The sequence below is a fragment of the Aulonocara stuartgranti genome (genome assembly GCF_965226115.1).
Source record: "Aulonocara stuartgranti genome assembly, chromosome: 7".
NCBI lineage: Eukaryota > Metazoa > Chordata > Actinopteri > Cichliformes > Cichlidae > Aulonocara > Aulonocara stuartgranti.
This window is the reverse complement of record NC_138945.1, coordinates 60693196-60709776: the sequence shown is the minus strand read 5'-3', so window position 1 is coordinate 60709776 and position 16581 is coordinate 60693196. Positions and strand designations below refer to the sequence as shown.

The following is a 16581-nucleotide window of genomic DNA, read 5'->3' as shown; positions in this document are numbered from 1 at the left end:
TTGTTATCAAAACACAAGCTAAAAATGATAAAATAAAAGTTATTTTATCTTTTATTAGGGTAACTTCGAGCCAGGCAATGTTGTGTTGCTGTAGTCGCACTTGGAGGGAAACAGTAAATTAAAGGTACACTCCATTGTTGAGATTTTGTTGCCAGACTTCACAGCTCATTAAAGGGGATGTTGAAGCCGCCAGTGTGCAGAAGGAGGACCCTTTGAGATCTGGTTAGTTTCCTTCTTGCATTCTAATTCACGCATTTTTATAAAGGTGAGCAGAGGTTGGATACATTTTTTTAAAACACAATATGCTTAATTACTCACGATACTTCTACAGTTTTATTCGCTTAGACCAATGTTAGAAGTCAAATATGTGTCACTTTTCGTCAGGCTTTCTCGCAGGACAGCCGTTTGTAGCCCCGGTGCATGCTGGTGCCTTCCCCGCTCTTCTGTCGGGATCCGCCGCTAACGTGAAGCTGGTAAGGATAAAATGGTCAGAGCAATTAAAGGGGAAATGTTGCAAGAATATACCTCCGCTTTGGTCCTAAAATCACATCTAGAGCAGTTGTAAACACTTCTATTGCACCGCAGCGTTACAAAGTTTGCACACGTAGCAGGTGCAGCGCGGTTTTATTCGTGTTGACGCTAATGTTGCACACATCGCATGGCGAGGGACAGGAAAGGGTTAATTTTTTCCGCCGCCGACATTTTTGTTCGGCGGTCTACGGCAACTTTTTAACGTACATGTGCTACGAGCTGACACTGCGACTCAACGCTACGCGTCACGTTTAGGTCGCAGTGTGCGTCTTATCTGTTTTTAGATGTGCAGCAGCTCTTGAAGTGGGTTGCTCATCGGCTCTTTGTTACACGGGGCTGTTCAACGGCTGCTGCATGGAGCAGCGTTTGCTAGCAAGAGCTAGCAGCAGTAGCCAAAACTGCATTTTCAGCAAAACAAACAGACGTAGAGGGTGTAGCTGTCATTATCAACGCACGTGTCTTAAAGCTGAGCTGCCGACAGCGTGTTATGCCGCTCACATCACACGGAATCACTCACACATCATTACTTTTATTGTTAGCCTGTGCCCAAGGGTTGAATGAACTTGGGATCATTGCTTGTCTTGAACACTACCCCACTATACCAGTAACGGCCCCTTCATCAGCTCACGCCGGTTTATGTTAAAATCCGAGATTATAAGGAACAACCAACTTGCACGGCGTTTCAGTTTTATCAACTTTGTGGAGCTTATTTTTGGGAACACAAAAGTTTATTATATTTTCAGTGATTGGAGAGTATGGGGGGAGGGGGGGGGGGGCTTTTAGGTGATGCCACATTCATTATTGTGCATTTCAATTTAAAGGTATCCGACACCCCGTTGCCTTAAAAAAAGAATATAATAATTATCAAAACTAGTATTTAACAAATTAAAAACATTTAATAACAACTGTGCATTAAAATCGCCATGCAGTTTTTTATTATTTATTTGTAAACTTGTTTCAATCACAAAATACAACACGCCTGCATTAATAATATCACACTGATCTTTGAGTCGTGTTTATAGTAGTAACTTCTAATGTACTTAGGTGTTCCTAATATTTTGTCAACAGAGCTCTGGGACAAGATTTCTATCATTGCAGCAAAAGAGATGCCAACCAGCATCTCTTTTGCTCAACATTTGCATTTATTTTCTTGAGACACCCAGACACTGTCTCTAATCACCAGTTTTATTTATTTTTCATAGTCATTGATGTGGTTCTAGTGGTGCGGACCCAGAGCTTCTTCAGACATGTCTGTGAGGGAGTCTTTTAACCCTGAAAGCTATGAGCTGGACAAGAACTTCAGGCTCACACGGTTTGCTGAGCTCAAAGGCACAGGCTGCAAGGTTAGCTGTCTACAAAAAAATCTGCCTTGAATGTGTTATTTTCTTTGCACAGATTAGTGAGGAAATAATACATCAAAATTGTGGTCATTTTCTCTAATCACAGGTCCCCCAAGATGTGTTACAGAAGCTGCTAGAAACCCTGCAAGAGAACCACTATCAAGAGGATGAACAGTTCCTGGGGGCGGTTATGCCTCGATTAGGTAATTCTTAAAATCATATAGCACATTAATAGCAATGCTATCTCTCCCCCACCCCTTCTTTTTTTAAGCATAGCAGCAAATACATGGTCACAGTTCACAGGTCACAAGTGCAGACACTCTAAAATATTACATTAAGAGAGATATTCTTTATGAAGGCATTGGCATGGACACGTGTGTGATCCCCCTCCGGCATGGTGGCCTTTCTCTTGTCCAGACAACAGACTACATCTATCCCATTGTGGATGACCCTTACATGATGGTAAGGACCTTCCCTTCTTCATTAGCATTACTTTTCTGGTTTTCTTTCATTAAATTACTTTGCATACCAAACCTGTATGTGATGAATTTTCATGGTCTCTTTTCTATAGGGAAGAATTGCTTGTGCCAATGTTCTAAGTGACCTGTACGCCATGGGAGTTACTGAGTGTGACAACATGTTGATGCTTCTGGGAGTCAGCAACAAAATGTCAGAGAAAGTAAGACACATCTTGCTTAAGTAAAGGTACACTTGCTGGACACTTTACTAGTACCGGGTTAGACATCCTTTTGGCTTCGCAAATGTTTTAATTCTTTGAGATTCACCAAAGTGCTGAAATAATTTCTTTGGAGATTTTGGTCTATATTGACATGATGGCTTCACACAGTTGCTGCAGATTTGTTGGATGCACATCCAAAAATCCATCCAAATTTTGACCTTTATCATCCAAGTGTGGCACCACAAATTGAGACTCATCAGACAAGGCAACATTTTTCCAGCCTTCTATTGCCCTGTTTTGGTGAATTTGTGTAACTGTAGCCTCAATTTCCTGTTCTTAGCTGACAGGAGTGGCATCCTGTGTGGTCTTCAGGTGCTCTGGTGTGTAGATGCCTTCAGGTTTGATGTGCTGTGTCTTCAGGGATGTGTCTGCAGACCTTGGTAGTAACAAGTGGTTATTAGAGTTACTGTTGTCTTCCTATCGGCTTGTAATGGTCTGGTGTTTCTTCTCCCATGTCTGACATCCAGTATTTGCTGGATAGTTTCTCTTTTTTGGACCATTTTCTGTACACCCTAGAGATGGTTACAAAGGAAAATCCCAGTAGATCAGCGGCTTCTGAAACGCTCAGACCACTAGCAGCCATGTTATGTTCAAAGTTACTTAAATCAGCTTTTATCTTAAATCAGCCCATTCTGATGTTCAGTTTGAACTTCAGCAGGTTGTCTTGACTGTGCCTCCATGCTTAAATGCATTGAGTTGCAATCATGCGATTTGCATCAATGAGCAGTGGAACAGGTGTACGTAATAAAGTGACGGGTAATTTCATGCAATAGCCCTAGTACTGGAATCATATTAGTTTGGGACATCTCTTATTATCATCAGTGCATTTAAAATGTCCCGAGCCTCGACTCTGACATTCTTCTGTGTTTACAGGAGAGAGACAAAGTCATGCCACTGATCATCCAGGGATTCAAAGATGCATCAGAGGAGGCAGGGACGTCTGTAACAGGAGGTCAGACGGTGCTCAACCCCTGGGTAGTGATGGGAGGAGTTGCAACAACAGTTTGCCAGCCCAATGAGTTTATCATGTAGGAATGAGTTCCTGCTGCATATTTTGCTGTTTTTTTGCTTCCTTGGGTGCCTTAAAACAAGCTTGACGATGCTGTGTCTGACGTTTTTCAGGCCAGACAATGCAGTGCCAGGAGATGTGTTGGTGTTGACCAAACCACTTGGAACACAAGTGGCAGTTGCAGTGCATCAGTGGCTAGATATTGTAAGTCTGCCAACTCGTTTCTGAATAATTTTGTTAAAAACCTGTTGTTTAATAATAACCAGTAACATCACTGCCTATTTATGCTTTCTTTGTGTCTCTGAAAAGCCTGAAAAATGGAACAAGATCAAGCTGGTGGTGACGCAGGAGGACGTAGAGCTGGCCTACCATGAAGCCATGATGAATATGGCTCGGCTCAACAGGACAGGCAAGACCATTAAGAGCATGTGACCTTTTCTGCCTGCCTAAACTTTTGATTATTCTCGGTTACATTTTAACAATAGCATTACCGAGTATGTGGTTCTAATGACTTTGTTTTCTCTAGTAATTATTTGTTAGTAAGAATGTAATGAGTATTATTACCCATTAGATTCTATTATATTACTAGTTGACATTATTGCATCCAGATTACTTGAGTGTTTGCAGATTTTTGGCAATAAACAAATTGATCATCATGATGCCTTTCTTACTGTCTTTTGCTTGCAGCTGCGGGTCTCATGCACACGTTCAATGCTCACGCAGCGACCGATATCACAGGGTTTGGCATCCTCGGCCACGCTCAGACGTTGGCACGACAACAGCGAAGTGAGGTGTCTTTTGTCATCCACAACCTCCCAGTGCTCGCCAAGATGGCTGCCGTGTCTAAAGCCTGTGGGAACATGTTCGGGCTCATGCATGGCACCTGTCCTGAAACATCAGGTGTGTGCGTGTGTATTTTAATGTTTTCAAGACATTGAGATTTTACCAAGGAATGCATTGAGGAATGCAGTAAGTTCTGGAAAAAGATCTTAGAAAATGAAAAAGTGTAACTAGAGGCAGCTCAACTGAATTTTATGTGCCATCAGTAAGGTAAAGCCACTTCTCACTGTAACTGATTTTACAAAAGACTGTGGTTCTGTTATTATTAATCAGCTTCTTTCTCTTTCGGGAAAATTTGTTTGGGGATGTGAATTGAGAGTTTAATCTCCTAACAATTAGGTAGCTAAATAAGTAAAGCAGCAATAATAACAGACCATAATTGGTTGATGTTCGGGGAGAGAAGCAAGACATGTTATAAAAATTTTACATTTTGATGTTTTGTCTGATTGAAAGTCCTGAGATTGTAACTATTAAAGGTTGAAATTTGGCTGAGGTTCAGCTGTCCTTCTGATTTATCTTTTAAGCATATCAGACTTTACAGGCCATTAATTTCTTCAAGACAGTGTTGGAAGATGGCAAGCGTGTGTAATTGAGGCAGTTTGATGAAGGCGCGCATCTACAGTCACATAAGTGTCTTTGCTTAACTATGTGGAGATGTTACAGAAGCCGAAGAAGTTGTTAAATAATCTACAGGAACTTGAGCGCATCAGTTAAAAGATCTATCTTTGTGATTAGTTTATCTGCTTAATGTTTCATGCTGTGATCAACAATCTGCAGCAGAATTGATATCAAATCTGTTTTCACACATGCACTTTATGCATTAGAGCTGTGTTTTTTTGTTTTTAAAAAAAAGTCTGTTATATCCAGTTGGGCCCATGTGAGAGTGGTGCACATCATGGAGAATTTGCAGAAAGCCAGTGGATGTCATACTACCTGCAGGCAGTATTTCCAATAGTGAGAACACCTCAGGCACCGATAATCTCCAGCTGTGTGCTACATGCAAGAAATGGCAAATTTGGACCTTGTGAATTTGTTCATGTATAAAAATGCCTTTAGAGTTATCTGTAAGAAGGCCGAGTACTCCCTAACAGTGTCATATTCTAAAAATGAGTGATTTAATTAGACTTAAATCTTCATTTAAGTCACTTGTCTGACAACATCTCCTTTCATTTCTAGGAGGCCTGCTTATTTGTTTACCTCGAGAACAAGCTGCCCGCTTCTGTGCCGAGATCAAATCCCCAAAATACGGAGAAGGTCATCAAGCATGGATCATCGGGATTGTAGAGAAAGGAAACCGCACTGCTCGCATCATTGACAAACCACGAATCATAGAGGTGGCACCACAGGCGGCCACACAGAATGTCAATCCAACACCTGGTGCAACTTCTTAAACCTCCTCTGTTGCATCACAGACCGGACCCCAAAAGCTCTGAGTGATTTTAGACACATAAACTACAGAACCATCCTAGAGTGTTGAAATATATACACAAATAGTATGTACACAGAAAAGACTGGGTTGGCGTGCCATCAACATGAAAACAGCTCCACACAGTGGCCCCGTGGGGGCACATCACTACCCAGTGGACTCCACCTGCAGTATCCCCGCGATAAAAATTGGTAAGAAATAGAGCATTCTTAAAATCCACTTGCTTTTGTTGTCTATTGTACTCTGTTATGTTCAGTGTGCTTGACTGGCAGGCAGCTTCTGATAGGAGATAATCTGATACTGCTGATTCATTTTGAATCATTAGGAAGTCTGGAGTCGGTTGCCTCTTTGGCTCTCTTAAAACTGCTCTCATCAAACCATGGTGGCGTTTTTGTTTATTGTTCATTTACTTTGTTGTACAGTTATACAGCTGAGTTTTAGTTCATTGTTGTAACTGATGCCTTGAAAGAAAATAAGTGCGACCAGAATGGCTTGTTTTTTATTACTTTGACTTTTTGTATTGTCCCTGCATAAACTAATAAACCTTGATCTATTTGAAATTTGGTCTCACGTGTGTGGATAAACTAAATCAAATTGGCCATGTAGTTACAGTGTAGTTACAATTTTGAACTAAAGTTTTATAAAAAACAGATACTTCTCTAAAGTGGTTTCTTATTGTTATACATCATCGTGTGGTCATAGATACATTAATATCTGCAGAACCCTCAGGAGATGGACTGTAAACCATCTGCATTTTCATTATGTCATGTTTAACATAATACAAAATCGGAATGTTATATGAAAAACTGCCTAAAACTTCTTTGTTAGTCCACAAGTACAGGATCTTTTTTTTTTTTTTTTTTTCCCTCATCATTGCCAGAGTATGTACGGCAAGAACGCTGATTTAAAGTGAAGCTTCCAGCTGGTCAAAGGTCAGATAGCAGGGATAAATCGGGAAGCTCTCTGTAAAACTTCAGGAACATGTCAAAATCCCCTTTGCCACCTCTTAAAATAAACTTCTCTAATAAAAAAAAAGTTTTTCTGTGTCTGTCGTCAATGTATTTAAAAGCACAAGTACTCATTTTATTCTGTAATGAATAGGAATACAAAACTGTGCAAAAATCTTGAGTCACTATTCATTTCTTCATATTTTGCAAAGAAATTGTGAAATGGCTGCAGCGAGTTATTGAAACGTTCAAGAATTAATCTGAATACAGTAAACGAGACAGAAATAGAGTTTATACAAATGTAACAAGTTTGAAAGTCAACATTTGGTATGATCACTTTTATTCTTCAACACAGCATGAACTCTCTTAAAGTTTGTTGTAATTCCTTTAAGTAGTCTTCAGGAATACTTTTCCAAGCTTCTTAAAGGACATTCAAATCTCTTCTTTAGATGTTGACTGCATTCTGTTCCTACACTGCTTCAATAATGCTGAGATCTGGACACTGGGGAGACCAATTCATGAGTGGTAGTGCCTGCCCACCAATTCTTTTATACAATAAAGACATGAATTTCAGATAAGCTTTATCTGCTTTGGATAGTTTTTATACTTTATTTCTGTCAAACTGTGTTTTCTTGGGCAATTTTTGTAGATTTACATACAGTAATGGGAAAAAATTGCATGTTTTTGCAACAAAATGTTAGTAACAAAATGCTTTAATATGATTTAATATTAGTTCTTTGCTAACTTTTCTGTTGTATGTTTACACAACACTGGTTCACGGCTCGACTTAGGCATCTTCTTATGCTTGAATGAATCATACGTCAGTTTTATGTCGCTTAACACCCCCCCCCCCCCCCCCCCCCAAAAAAAAACAACAAAAAAACCCAAAACAAAGACTAGTCTGTACAGAAACAGTGAAAAAGCAGCCAGTGTCCACAGAAAAACTTTGAATGATCTTCAGAAATCTTTCGGAGCTCAAGACTACTTAAAGTAATTACAAATACACCTGGGTCCTTGGAAGCCAAATATAAAGAAATTAGGGCTGGTTTAAGACTTTTGCACAATACTGTATGTCATCCACAAATTTACCAGTATGATGAACTATTTTCTATTGATTTGTATTCATGGAGCAATGCTTGCACAAGAGTTTAAGGAGACAATTCACTCTCCTGAACACAATCTCCTAATTTTGACAGCAAATTTCCCACAGCTCTCACTAAGACCTGTCAGTGCATTGCTGCTCTGTCATGCCTCTTTCAGTCCCTACACTATGTCATATATCTGTCTATCTATACACACACACAGCTGATGTAATCATTTCAAACTGAATTTTCCAATCTTCCACAGCAGTGCCACAGAAATCACTGATGATGACTGCACTAGTTATGCATTAGTTGCATTTAGTGTGTTATATTTTTAATCACTAATGACAGCCGCCTTAAAATCAACAGCAAATTCTTAAATACAGGCACATAACAAATAATTTAGATCTGCAAATACAAGAACACATTGGCAGATATATTTACAGCTTTCATAAGATCATGAATAAATACATATTGTAGCTTTATTTACATTACATTGGATTTATATACAGTGAGGGTGGTATGTGTATGTGAGGAACTATTGTGTAAAAAGAAATACATTTCTTTATCCCCGAATATAAACAGGAAAAACATAGATGTGTAATAAATATTGTTTTTGTCTGAGAGGAATGCCAAGCTCCTGTGCTGTGACTCACCACAGCAGCCCAACCTGTCACCAGAGCCTTGTTTTATTTTTATGAATGAAGACTGAGTCACAGGTTGTATGTGCTCCAAATCCAACATACCCTGCCACACTCTCTGTTATATGTGCTTTTTCCCATTTTCCAGATGGACATACTTTGCATTCTGTGCTGTCTTATCATTTTCAGGCTTGAAGAGAGCTTGGATGTCAAGCATGGCCTTTTGAATATGCTGACCAAACCGATATGAGTCCTGTAGGTCAGACAGAGAAGGAGCAATCAGAGCAAGAGATAAAAACAGGAAGAGTTGGATCTATAGTATGCAGTGCTCTTTTTTTCTGTCTTACTGTGTCAGGACTGGAGAACTTGCTGGAGATGTGGAATGTGATGAGGTTTTCCCCAACAATGATATAAGACACACCGTAACCATCGTCAGCTACCTAAGATAACAAAGAGACGCTGTTACATTTCACATAGCCCTCCTTGATCAGGCCAGCAGGTAAGAAAGCTATGACTGTAACTTTTTGCACATGTTCATATTGCATCAAATTAACTCACAGGGCCAAATCCACCCCCACCACACACATATTTCGGGAACTTGTTGATGTCAACTAAATTGAGCTGCTGCTGTGGAGTCTGGCTGGTGGACAACTTCCAGGGCTCCGAAAGCACCTTTAAGCATTACGCAAAGACAGTGAATTTAGTTTGGAAAAGAGCATTATACAACAAAAACACATTAAAAACACATGATAGATAATAGAGCTAACCTTAGTAAGAAATGGTGAGTCAACACCAAGGTATTTAGATACTATATAGAGACAGAAAAGGTGACGATCGATCCCAGAACCAGTCATGGCCAGACGATACATGTTTTGGTGCTTTTCTGCTGCTTTCTGAAACAGGGCAAGTCTCTGGGCATTCTGACAACATAAACAACAGGCAATGTAGTTTCTAATATTTCTAAATAAATAAATAAAAACTGCATTAAAATAATTTTTAGATTTCTTTATCAATGAAGGAAAGTACCAGCTTGACCCTGTCAGAACATCCAAGAGCTTAAAGTCCAGGGCACTGACACACATTACCTCTAGGTCTTGGTCACCATGGTCTTAGTAGAACAACATGTTCTTTAACAATGTGACCCATCGGAAAATCTAAAACTGAGTACATGAACGTCCCGTGACTACAAGATAAACATTATAAACCACATTAAGTCCAAAGTTGTTGTCTATTTTTATTAAAAACTTCTCCATTAAAATGCCTTTGACCTGTGATTCTCTTTATACACACCTGTCGAGCAGCTGAATGATATGACCTTTTTATTTGTTGTGGACATGGTTATTTGTTTTGCCTACCGTCGCACCAGCGTCCTCCATGGCTCTGACAAATGCAACCGCCTCAGAAGTGCAGGAGCGCACTGTCTCTGTCCGCCCATCTCTGAACATACGTGTCATCGATGATTCGTACGTCAGACAGAACACACGCTGGTCCTATAAAGCAAAGAGTTATCTATTAGTTGATGGTTGTAGATACATTTAAAGAAATGTCAGTGATTCTATGAACTATGGCAGGCCTACCCTAAACTGGGCCAGCTGCAAGGCCAGCTGAATAAAGGCATCAGGGCTTGTTCTGCACTTCTTGATCAGGCCTTTTCCAAACTCAGCAAACAGATAGCCATGGAAGTCCACATCATCAGCTATCTGCTTGGCTGAGAGGTATGACGTTTCAATGACATTTTGGCACTTAGAGAGGGTAAAAGAATATCCTAATTAGTTTGTGTACAGATCTAAAACACCATTAAATTAAAAGAAAAAACTAAAAACAATACTGGATATAAGAAATAAATACAAATTTTTCTATACCTCATTTGGAATCTGCCATTGTAGTCGAGTGGGATGAGGCAGGTTTTTGTTCACATCCCCTTTACAATGTCCCTCCTCAGTGTATCCAAGATGGAAGCAGTCTGTTGATAGAATATACTTAAAAGAAAAAAAAATGCAGCTGAAGAAAATTTGCATTCTTTGAATCATTATTTGAGGATATTTTCAGAACACTTTTCCTACCTCCCACATGTGTCCTACAATTGGTGCATCAGCCCAAGAATGTTCAACATTTACACCCATTTTTCCATTTGGATAAGAGATCAATGTAAAAGATTTGTCAAACCACCTGCAAGAAAAACCCCAACTTCTTTTAGGGAATCAGTTTGGTCAAAGTCAATAAAAGGCTTGGTCTTCTTTGCCTACCTGTCATAACATTTTCCATGCAGCAGGGACTTGGCGTAGCTATCAAGTGAGTTGGTCTTTGCAGGATCGTAACCCTGCGGCTCATCATCCAATGTCAGGAAGAAGGCAGCTGACTCGATTGCATCCAGGGATACTTTGTTTATGCCCTGGCTAAAATATTTTATCCGAGCCTGAGCCCATGGAACCCTAAGGGTGAGAGTGAGACTGTTTCCCTTTTCTGCTGAAAGTGTTTGAACATTTAACCTGCTTACCTGCTTTTTTAAGGTGTTTTTTGTTTGTATATACCTGTATCCTGCTGTCAGGGCAGCTAGTTTGAGCTCTCCTGGTTGAGGTTCTGATGTATCATTGAGAATCCTTTGAAACTGTGTTTCAAGTTCACTGGGCAAAAGGTGACGGCCTCCAGTGTAAAGCCACACCTGGAAGAACCGACCCTTGTGGAAGACAACCAGGTGTTTCCGATCAGTCAGGTGCTGCACAAAATCTGTAAAGATTGTTAAGCCAGTAAAAAATTCGATTTAATTTAAGTTACACACAGTGACTTACTGAAAGCACAGCATCAAAGATATGTCCCAGTAGCTTTACAGAGTGATGGAACCTATTTGCTGTGAAATCATTAATAGAGATGTACCCACTAGTGCTGCATACTGGACAATGGGAAGTATCTTATCTGTGACTGATGATTGAGCACTCATACAGTACAGATCTAAACATTTGCTCACCTGTTTCAATGCCAGGAATGCGAGTGGTGTTAAACATCCTCTCCATCTGAGTAGAACACATAGGAACAGTCCCCAAAGCCCTCAGCTGAGCAGAAAAAGTTAAATAGAAGTCAACACAGAGTTTAACCTTGCAATAAAACGAGAGAAAAGAGTAATTGTAATGGCAAGCTATACCGGTGCAAGTTCACCACGTTCCAGTTTGCGTCTGTATTGCAACATGGCATGTACCACATTTCCTGCTCTTGCAGCCTGACGGTGTGTTGGGGTCACGTACAAGAGGTCCTTCACACAATAAATGGAATGACCAAACACAACAAAGTGACAACACAAAACAGAGAACAAACACAGATAACAGACACATTTATTTGAAAAGTTAAAGATGACGTGTTTAAATTATTTAAAATAAATTATTACCTCATTCCCATTACTAACAGAAAAATGAAAAAACGCTCAACTGATGTACTGACAGTTTTACATACCATTATATAGAAGTTACTGTTGACCATGATAGGACTCCTGCCCCTGAGGTAAATGTACTCCTCCCACCAGTCACTTACCTGGAGAAAATTACAGGTTTTTATTGTCTATCATTACAATTCAAGACAATTTCAGTAGCATGTTAGACAGAAAACACTACTCACATAATTTGTTGCCCACCATGATTTTAAGATTAGGCATCTCTGCAGTTGAGCTGCTTTGTTTTCTTTAAAATCACTGGCCAAAAGCTCCATTTTATTGTACTGCTCATTGTCCAGCAGAGGTCGAACTGACTCAAGGTACTGTAAAAAGAATATCATACGCAGGGAGTAGTGTTACATAGAAGCAGACGTCACGTAATAAAATGACTTCTATTTGCCCAACATCTCTAAAATTAGAAATATCCTGTCTCAGAGTGATGCAGAAAAACTAGTACATGCATTTATTACTCCTAGGCTGGACTACTTTTTACTATCAGGAAGTCCTAAAAACTCCCTGAAAAGCCTTCAATTAATCCAAAATGCTGCAGCAAGACTGACAGGGACTAGAAAGAGAGAGCATATTTCTCCTGTTTTGGCTTCCCTTCATTGGCTTCCTGTTAAATCCAGAATTGAATTCAAAATCCTGCTCCTCACATAAAGGTCTTAAATAATCAGGCCCCATCTTATCTTAATGACCTTGTAGTACCATATCAACCCATTAGAGCACTTTGCTATCGGACTACTTGTTGTTCCTAAAGTGTTTAAAAGTAGAATGGGGGCCTTCAGTTTTCAGGCCCCTCCCTCTGTTGAACCAGCTTTCAGTTTGGATTCGGGAGACAGACACTACCTTTACTTTTAAGATTAAGCTTAAAACTTTCCTTTTTGCTAAAGCATATAGTTAGGGCTGGGTCGGGTGGTCCTGAATCCTCTCTTAGTTATGCTGCAATAGGTGTAGGCTGCTGGGGGATTCCCATGATGCACTGAGTATTTCTTCTTCAGTTACATTTGTCACTCACTATGTGTTAATAGACTTCTCTACATTGAATCATTAATTGTTATTAATCTCTATCTCTCTTCCACAGCATGTCTTTTATCCTGTCTTCCTTCTCTCTCCCCAACTGGTCGCAGCAGATGGCCGCCCCTCTATGGTTCTGCCGGAGGTTTCTTCCTGTTAAAACAGAGTTTTTCCTTCCCAATGTTGCCAAAGTGCTTGCTCAGGGGGTCATTTGATTGTTGGGGTTCTCTCTGTACGTATTATTGTAGGGCCCCACCTTATAATATAAAGTGCCTTGAGGCAACTGTTGGTGTGATTTGGTGCTGTATAAATAAAATTTAATTTAATTTAATTAACAAAACATTGACATATCAGTTGAAAGGTATAACCAGAAATTCTGGAAGACATCCAAGACAGCTTTTCTGCAAGAGGACGTGCCAAGTTCTTCCCAAAAACCTACTGAAAAACTGTACACAATTTGAGCAGGGTGCAGGAAGGCTGCTGGAGCAGCATAGGTAGTATTTTTATACCTGTGCTTGGTTAGTCTAATAGGTTTTTGTATATCAACTGAATTATTGACAAGAACTTCAGCTGGTATAGATTGAGTTCAGTGTGAGTTTAGATTCAGGAACTGATGGAACAACAATAACTAAAAGCTTCTATGCATAAAAATCTCAACTACTTGTAATGATGTCCAGACCACGTTTCTATGTTTTTAGAAAACTATGGGAGCACAAATAAGATATGTGTTTCTGATCATGCAAATCCATTACTGTAACTACATACCCTGTGAATTGTATCATCCACACTGGGCACAGGAAGCCTGGGTAAGGAGGCCTGGAAACTGTAGAGCAAGGGTCTGCGTCCAGAAAACATCTTTACCAGGCACTGGTAACAAAAAAACAAACAGAAAAAGAAAAAAATCAGTGAAGATCCCTTCTCTTTAATGACAGAACCAAAAAGTCCCAAATGAAATAAGAGTCATGCCATGAATGAAAGTGAGACGAACATACCAGCCACACTTTAGTTGATGTACTCATTTTTCCATGGGACTCAAAAATCCATCCATGATAGGACAGAAGAGCTTTAAGAGTGTATCTCAGGAGGTAGATGAGGAACAGCCACAGTCCTGTGGCAAACAGGATGGCACTCAGCACTGCTCGTGTCTGTACTGACATACAGTCTCTGCTCAGAAAATGCAAAACACCACCTTTGTCAATAACGACATAAAAACAGATAAATGACTCAAAATAACCGCATCGCTTGTCCAGTAAAGTCTAAAGGTCAAGTGAAATACTTCAAAACTGGGCTTTGTGGGATTACTGACCGATATGGTAGGTTTTCCTTGATGGTATCCATCATTCCCATAGACAGGTCTATGTGGATATATAAAGAGCTCATCATGGCAATTACAACTATTAGCCAACTGGAGGGACTGGCAGGGTAGACTCCTGCCAATACACCATTCTGTGGATATAAAATACCACTATTGGTTAGTAACAAAAGGTCTCTCCTTTCAGTTTGGATATTACCATATTAAGTGCCAGTTTTTGTACCTTGAATTGAATGGCTTTCTTCTTCCATGCTGTCACTCCTGATAGGTAGATATTTTTGATGACTTCTTGGCTCAGTTTAAAGTCCACACCATCTGGGCGCACAGTGAACTGGAAGCCTACCGCCTGATGTGCCTCAGCCATCTCTGTGTTCTGCTAACATGAACAGCATTGAGAACTTATTACATTTAAAAAAAAATAAAAAATACAGTGGTCTATAATATTTTATAATATCTCCTAATAAAAAATACACATAATAAATTAATGTTAATTCATTCAGGATTACAGAGACCAAAGTGGTGCCCAGAAAACAAATTTATTTACAATAAAATGTATCCATCCATTCATCCATCCATCCATTAAGTTTCTTACCCAGTATAACTGAAAATGAATATAAAAATTACTGTACTTAGAACTACGACCCTCAACTGTTTTGCTGGCCAGCTGTCCCTGTTTTTAAAAGGGGCTATTGGGGAGACGTTGGTAGGAAGTAAAACACTCCCAAACAATTAAAAAATAAAAATAAAAGAAGAAAAATAAAGAAGGAAAATTTAAAAAATAAATAAATAAATCAGCAAAAACCACACCATAAAATTATTTTAAAAATGTAAAATACTCCTACTGGTGATGTAATGCCTTAACTAATAGTTTATCCACTAAAATGTTTTTGTTATTTTGGGGTTTTTTTTTAATGACAGCTACAAATGTTTGTCCTACCAAGATCTTAATGTCCAAAATGCATACCTTTTGTTGTTTAAAGTCCCACACAGGCCTAGAGGGTGTCGGCACCTGTCTTAACCACTGGATGCCAGGTAAAAAATGAAAATCTGAATAGTGGTTGTTAAAGGTTTCAGAGATTTACGACTTCATGGTGATAACACACTCTAAATTATTTTCCACAGAAAAAAGAAGCTATATCTGTAAAGATCCCAATTTTGAATCATGCCTACTTATTACTAGTCCATTGAAAGGTCGTCACTGAGAGACTTACAGACTGATTTTCAGCACTTGCCACTGAACTCCCTCATCATTTCCCTCATTTCTTTCCCCATTGGGCCATGCCCAGGTTTGACTAAACATTGGGTATTTCATTAACTGTTGTCATACCACAGTTAACCTCAAGAAAAAAAAAACAATCTTTCACAGATGTGACTGACGGCAGTTTTAAAGAAAGCGGCTCTATTTGTCCTGTTTGCTCATAATGTGATAAGGTGGGTCACTGGCAGAAGTTTAACAGGTGTCTAAATGCAAAATAAATACACTGAAGGTTGAAAGGGTTCAGTCTTTGTCTGAGAAATACGATGACCTTCCTTAATTCTTAACAAAAATATCAGGACTTCCCATAGCAGTCCATATAATGGTTGGGGGCAGCAGGTCTAGTATTTCTTTTTCCATGTCATATGACTGAACAGTCACCAAGTGGGACAAAGTTCAGTGGCCAGATATAGTGGTACACCGGCTGAGCATGTGTGCAATCCGCAGACGGGCATGGAAATATAAACACAGAATACAACACGCAAATGTGTGCAAACCTACTGGTATAATTTAAGATTTAGAAAAGCTCTGCAGCTTTGTTAATATAGAAAAATTTCAAAATCTCGCAGATATCTAAAGATTTTTGTCTGTTATTGAAAACCCTCTTATAATATTCCAATTTTAATGCCCAAGCAAAATTTTAGCATTACACTTAGAAGCAATCAGAAGAAAAAAAAAAGCAAACATGCAGAAATGAGCAAAAATAACTTTACCTTTTTAGGGCAGTGTGAGCCTAAACCAATGGAGCAAAGAAAAGCTATGACTTTGGTTTGTGTCAGTGAGGCAATGAATTTCTTCTGAGCTCAGGCTTATGTGCTCTGTGCCCTTGGAGTGGCTTTCGTCAGGTTGTGGTCAAGTTTGTCCTTTCCTGTGCTTTACACACCTCCCCACCACCATCCTCGGTTTCTCTCTCTCTCTCTCTCTCTCTCTCCCATGTCATTGTAACAAGACACCAAACAGAGACAGAGCCTAACTGGCTACGTAACTGAATCCGCTGTAGCGCTGTGTTGAGAAGTAACAG

General features: G+C 39.5%; 2 protein-coding genes across 6 annotated transcripts; one reads left to right on the top strand and one right to left on the bottom strand.

Annotated features, from left to right (window-relative positions):
• Positions 1-145: 145 nt before the first annotated feature.
• sephs1 (selenophosphate synthetase 1) lies at positions 146-6445 on the top strand. Of its 3 annotated transcripts, none has more exons than XM_082542547.1 (11): positions 146-222; positions 385-473; positions 1734-1874; positions 1978-2074; positions 2230-2333; positions 2443-2550; positions 3484-3638; positions 3733-3823; positions 3929-4028; positions 4307-4519; positions 5636-6445. In XM_082542547.1, the coding sequence occupies exons 3-11, from the start codon at positions 1779-1781 to the stop codon at positions 5848-5850; spliced, it is 1179 nt and encodes a 392-aa protein (XP_082398673.1). In that variant the 5' UTR covers positions 146-222; positions 385-473; positions 1734-1778; the 3' UTR covers positions 5851-6445. The 3 variants fall into 3 exon arrangements, with proteins under 3 accessions (XP_082398673.1, XP_082398672.1, XP_082398674.1); XM_082542546.1 differs by having other exon boundaries at positions 163-265; XM_082542548.1 differs by having other exon boundaries at positions 163-265; positions 385-487.
• A 1277-nt stretch (positions 6446-7722) lies between these two features.
• Positions 7723-16413, bottom strand: cpt1b (carnitine palmitoyltransferase 1B (muscle)). Of its 3 annotated transcripts, none has more exons than XM_082540460.1 (19): positions 16274-16413; positions 14529-14681; positions 14300-14439; positions 13986-14157; positions 13759-13860; positions 12162-12299; positions 12000-12077; positions 11695-11802; positions 11521-11605; positions 11087-11282; positions 10802-10987; positions 10619-10724; positions 10418-10534; positions 10133-10297; positions 9911-10045; positions 9323-9475; positions 9114-9227; positions 8903-8995; positions 7723-8808 (listed from the first exon to the last, which is right to left on the bottom strand). In XM_082540460.1, the coding sequence occupies exons 2-19, from the start codon at positions 14667-14669 to the stop codon at positions 8677-8679; spliced, it is 2361 nt and encodes a 786-aa protein (XP_082396586.1). In that variant the 5' UTR covers positions 14670-14681; positions 16274-16413; the 3' UTR covers positions 7723-8676. The 3 variants fall into 3 exon arrangements, with proteins under 3 accessions (XP_082396586.1, XP_082396588.1, XP_082396587.1); XM_082540462.1 differs by having other exon boundaries at positions 11521-11566; XM_082540461.1 differs by having other exon boundaries at positions 14529-14678.
• Between the last annotated feature and the right edge of the window lie 168 nt (positions 16414-16581).

What these genes read in the sequence shown, in the direction of transcription:
- sephs1 (XM_082542547.1), top strand. Translation starts at nt 1,779, where the DNA reads ATGTCTGTGAGGGAGTCTTTTAACCCTGAAAGCTATGAGCTGGACAAG. An exon ending in TGCATCAGTGGCTAGATATT is followed by an intron (nt 3,824 to 3,928) that starts GTAAGTCTGCCA and finishes GTCTCTGAAAAG; the next exon opens with CCTGAAAAATGGAACAAGAT. An exon ending in GGCTCGGCTCAACAGGACAG is followed by an intron (nt 4,029 to 4,306) that starts GCAAGACCATTA and finishes TTTTGCTTGCAG; the next exon opens with CTGCGGGTCTCATGCACACG.
- cpt1b (XM_082540460.1), bottom strand. Translation starts at nt 14,669, where the DNA reads ATGGCTGAGGCACATCAGGCGGTAGGCTTCCAGTTCACTGTGCGCCCA. An exon ending in GCCCTGACAGCAGGATACAG is followed by an intron (nt 10,988 to 11,086) that starts GTATATACAAAC and finishes TCTCACCCTTAG; the next exon opens with GGTTCCATGGGCTCAGGCTC. An exon ending in TTGTAGGACACATGTGGGAG is followed by an intron (nt 10,535 to 10,618) that starts GTAGGAAAAGTG and finishes TTTTCTTTTAAG; the next exon opens with TATATTCTATCAACAGACTG.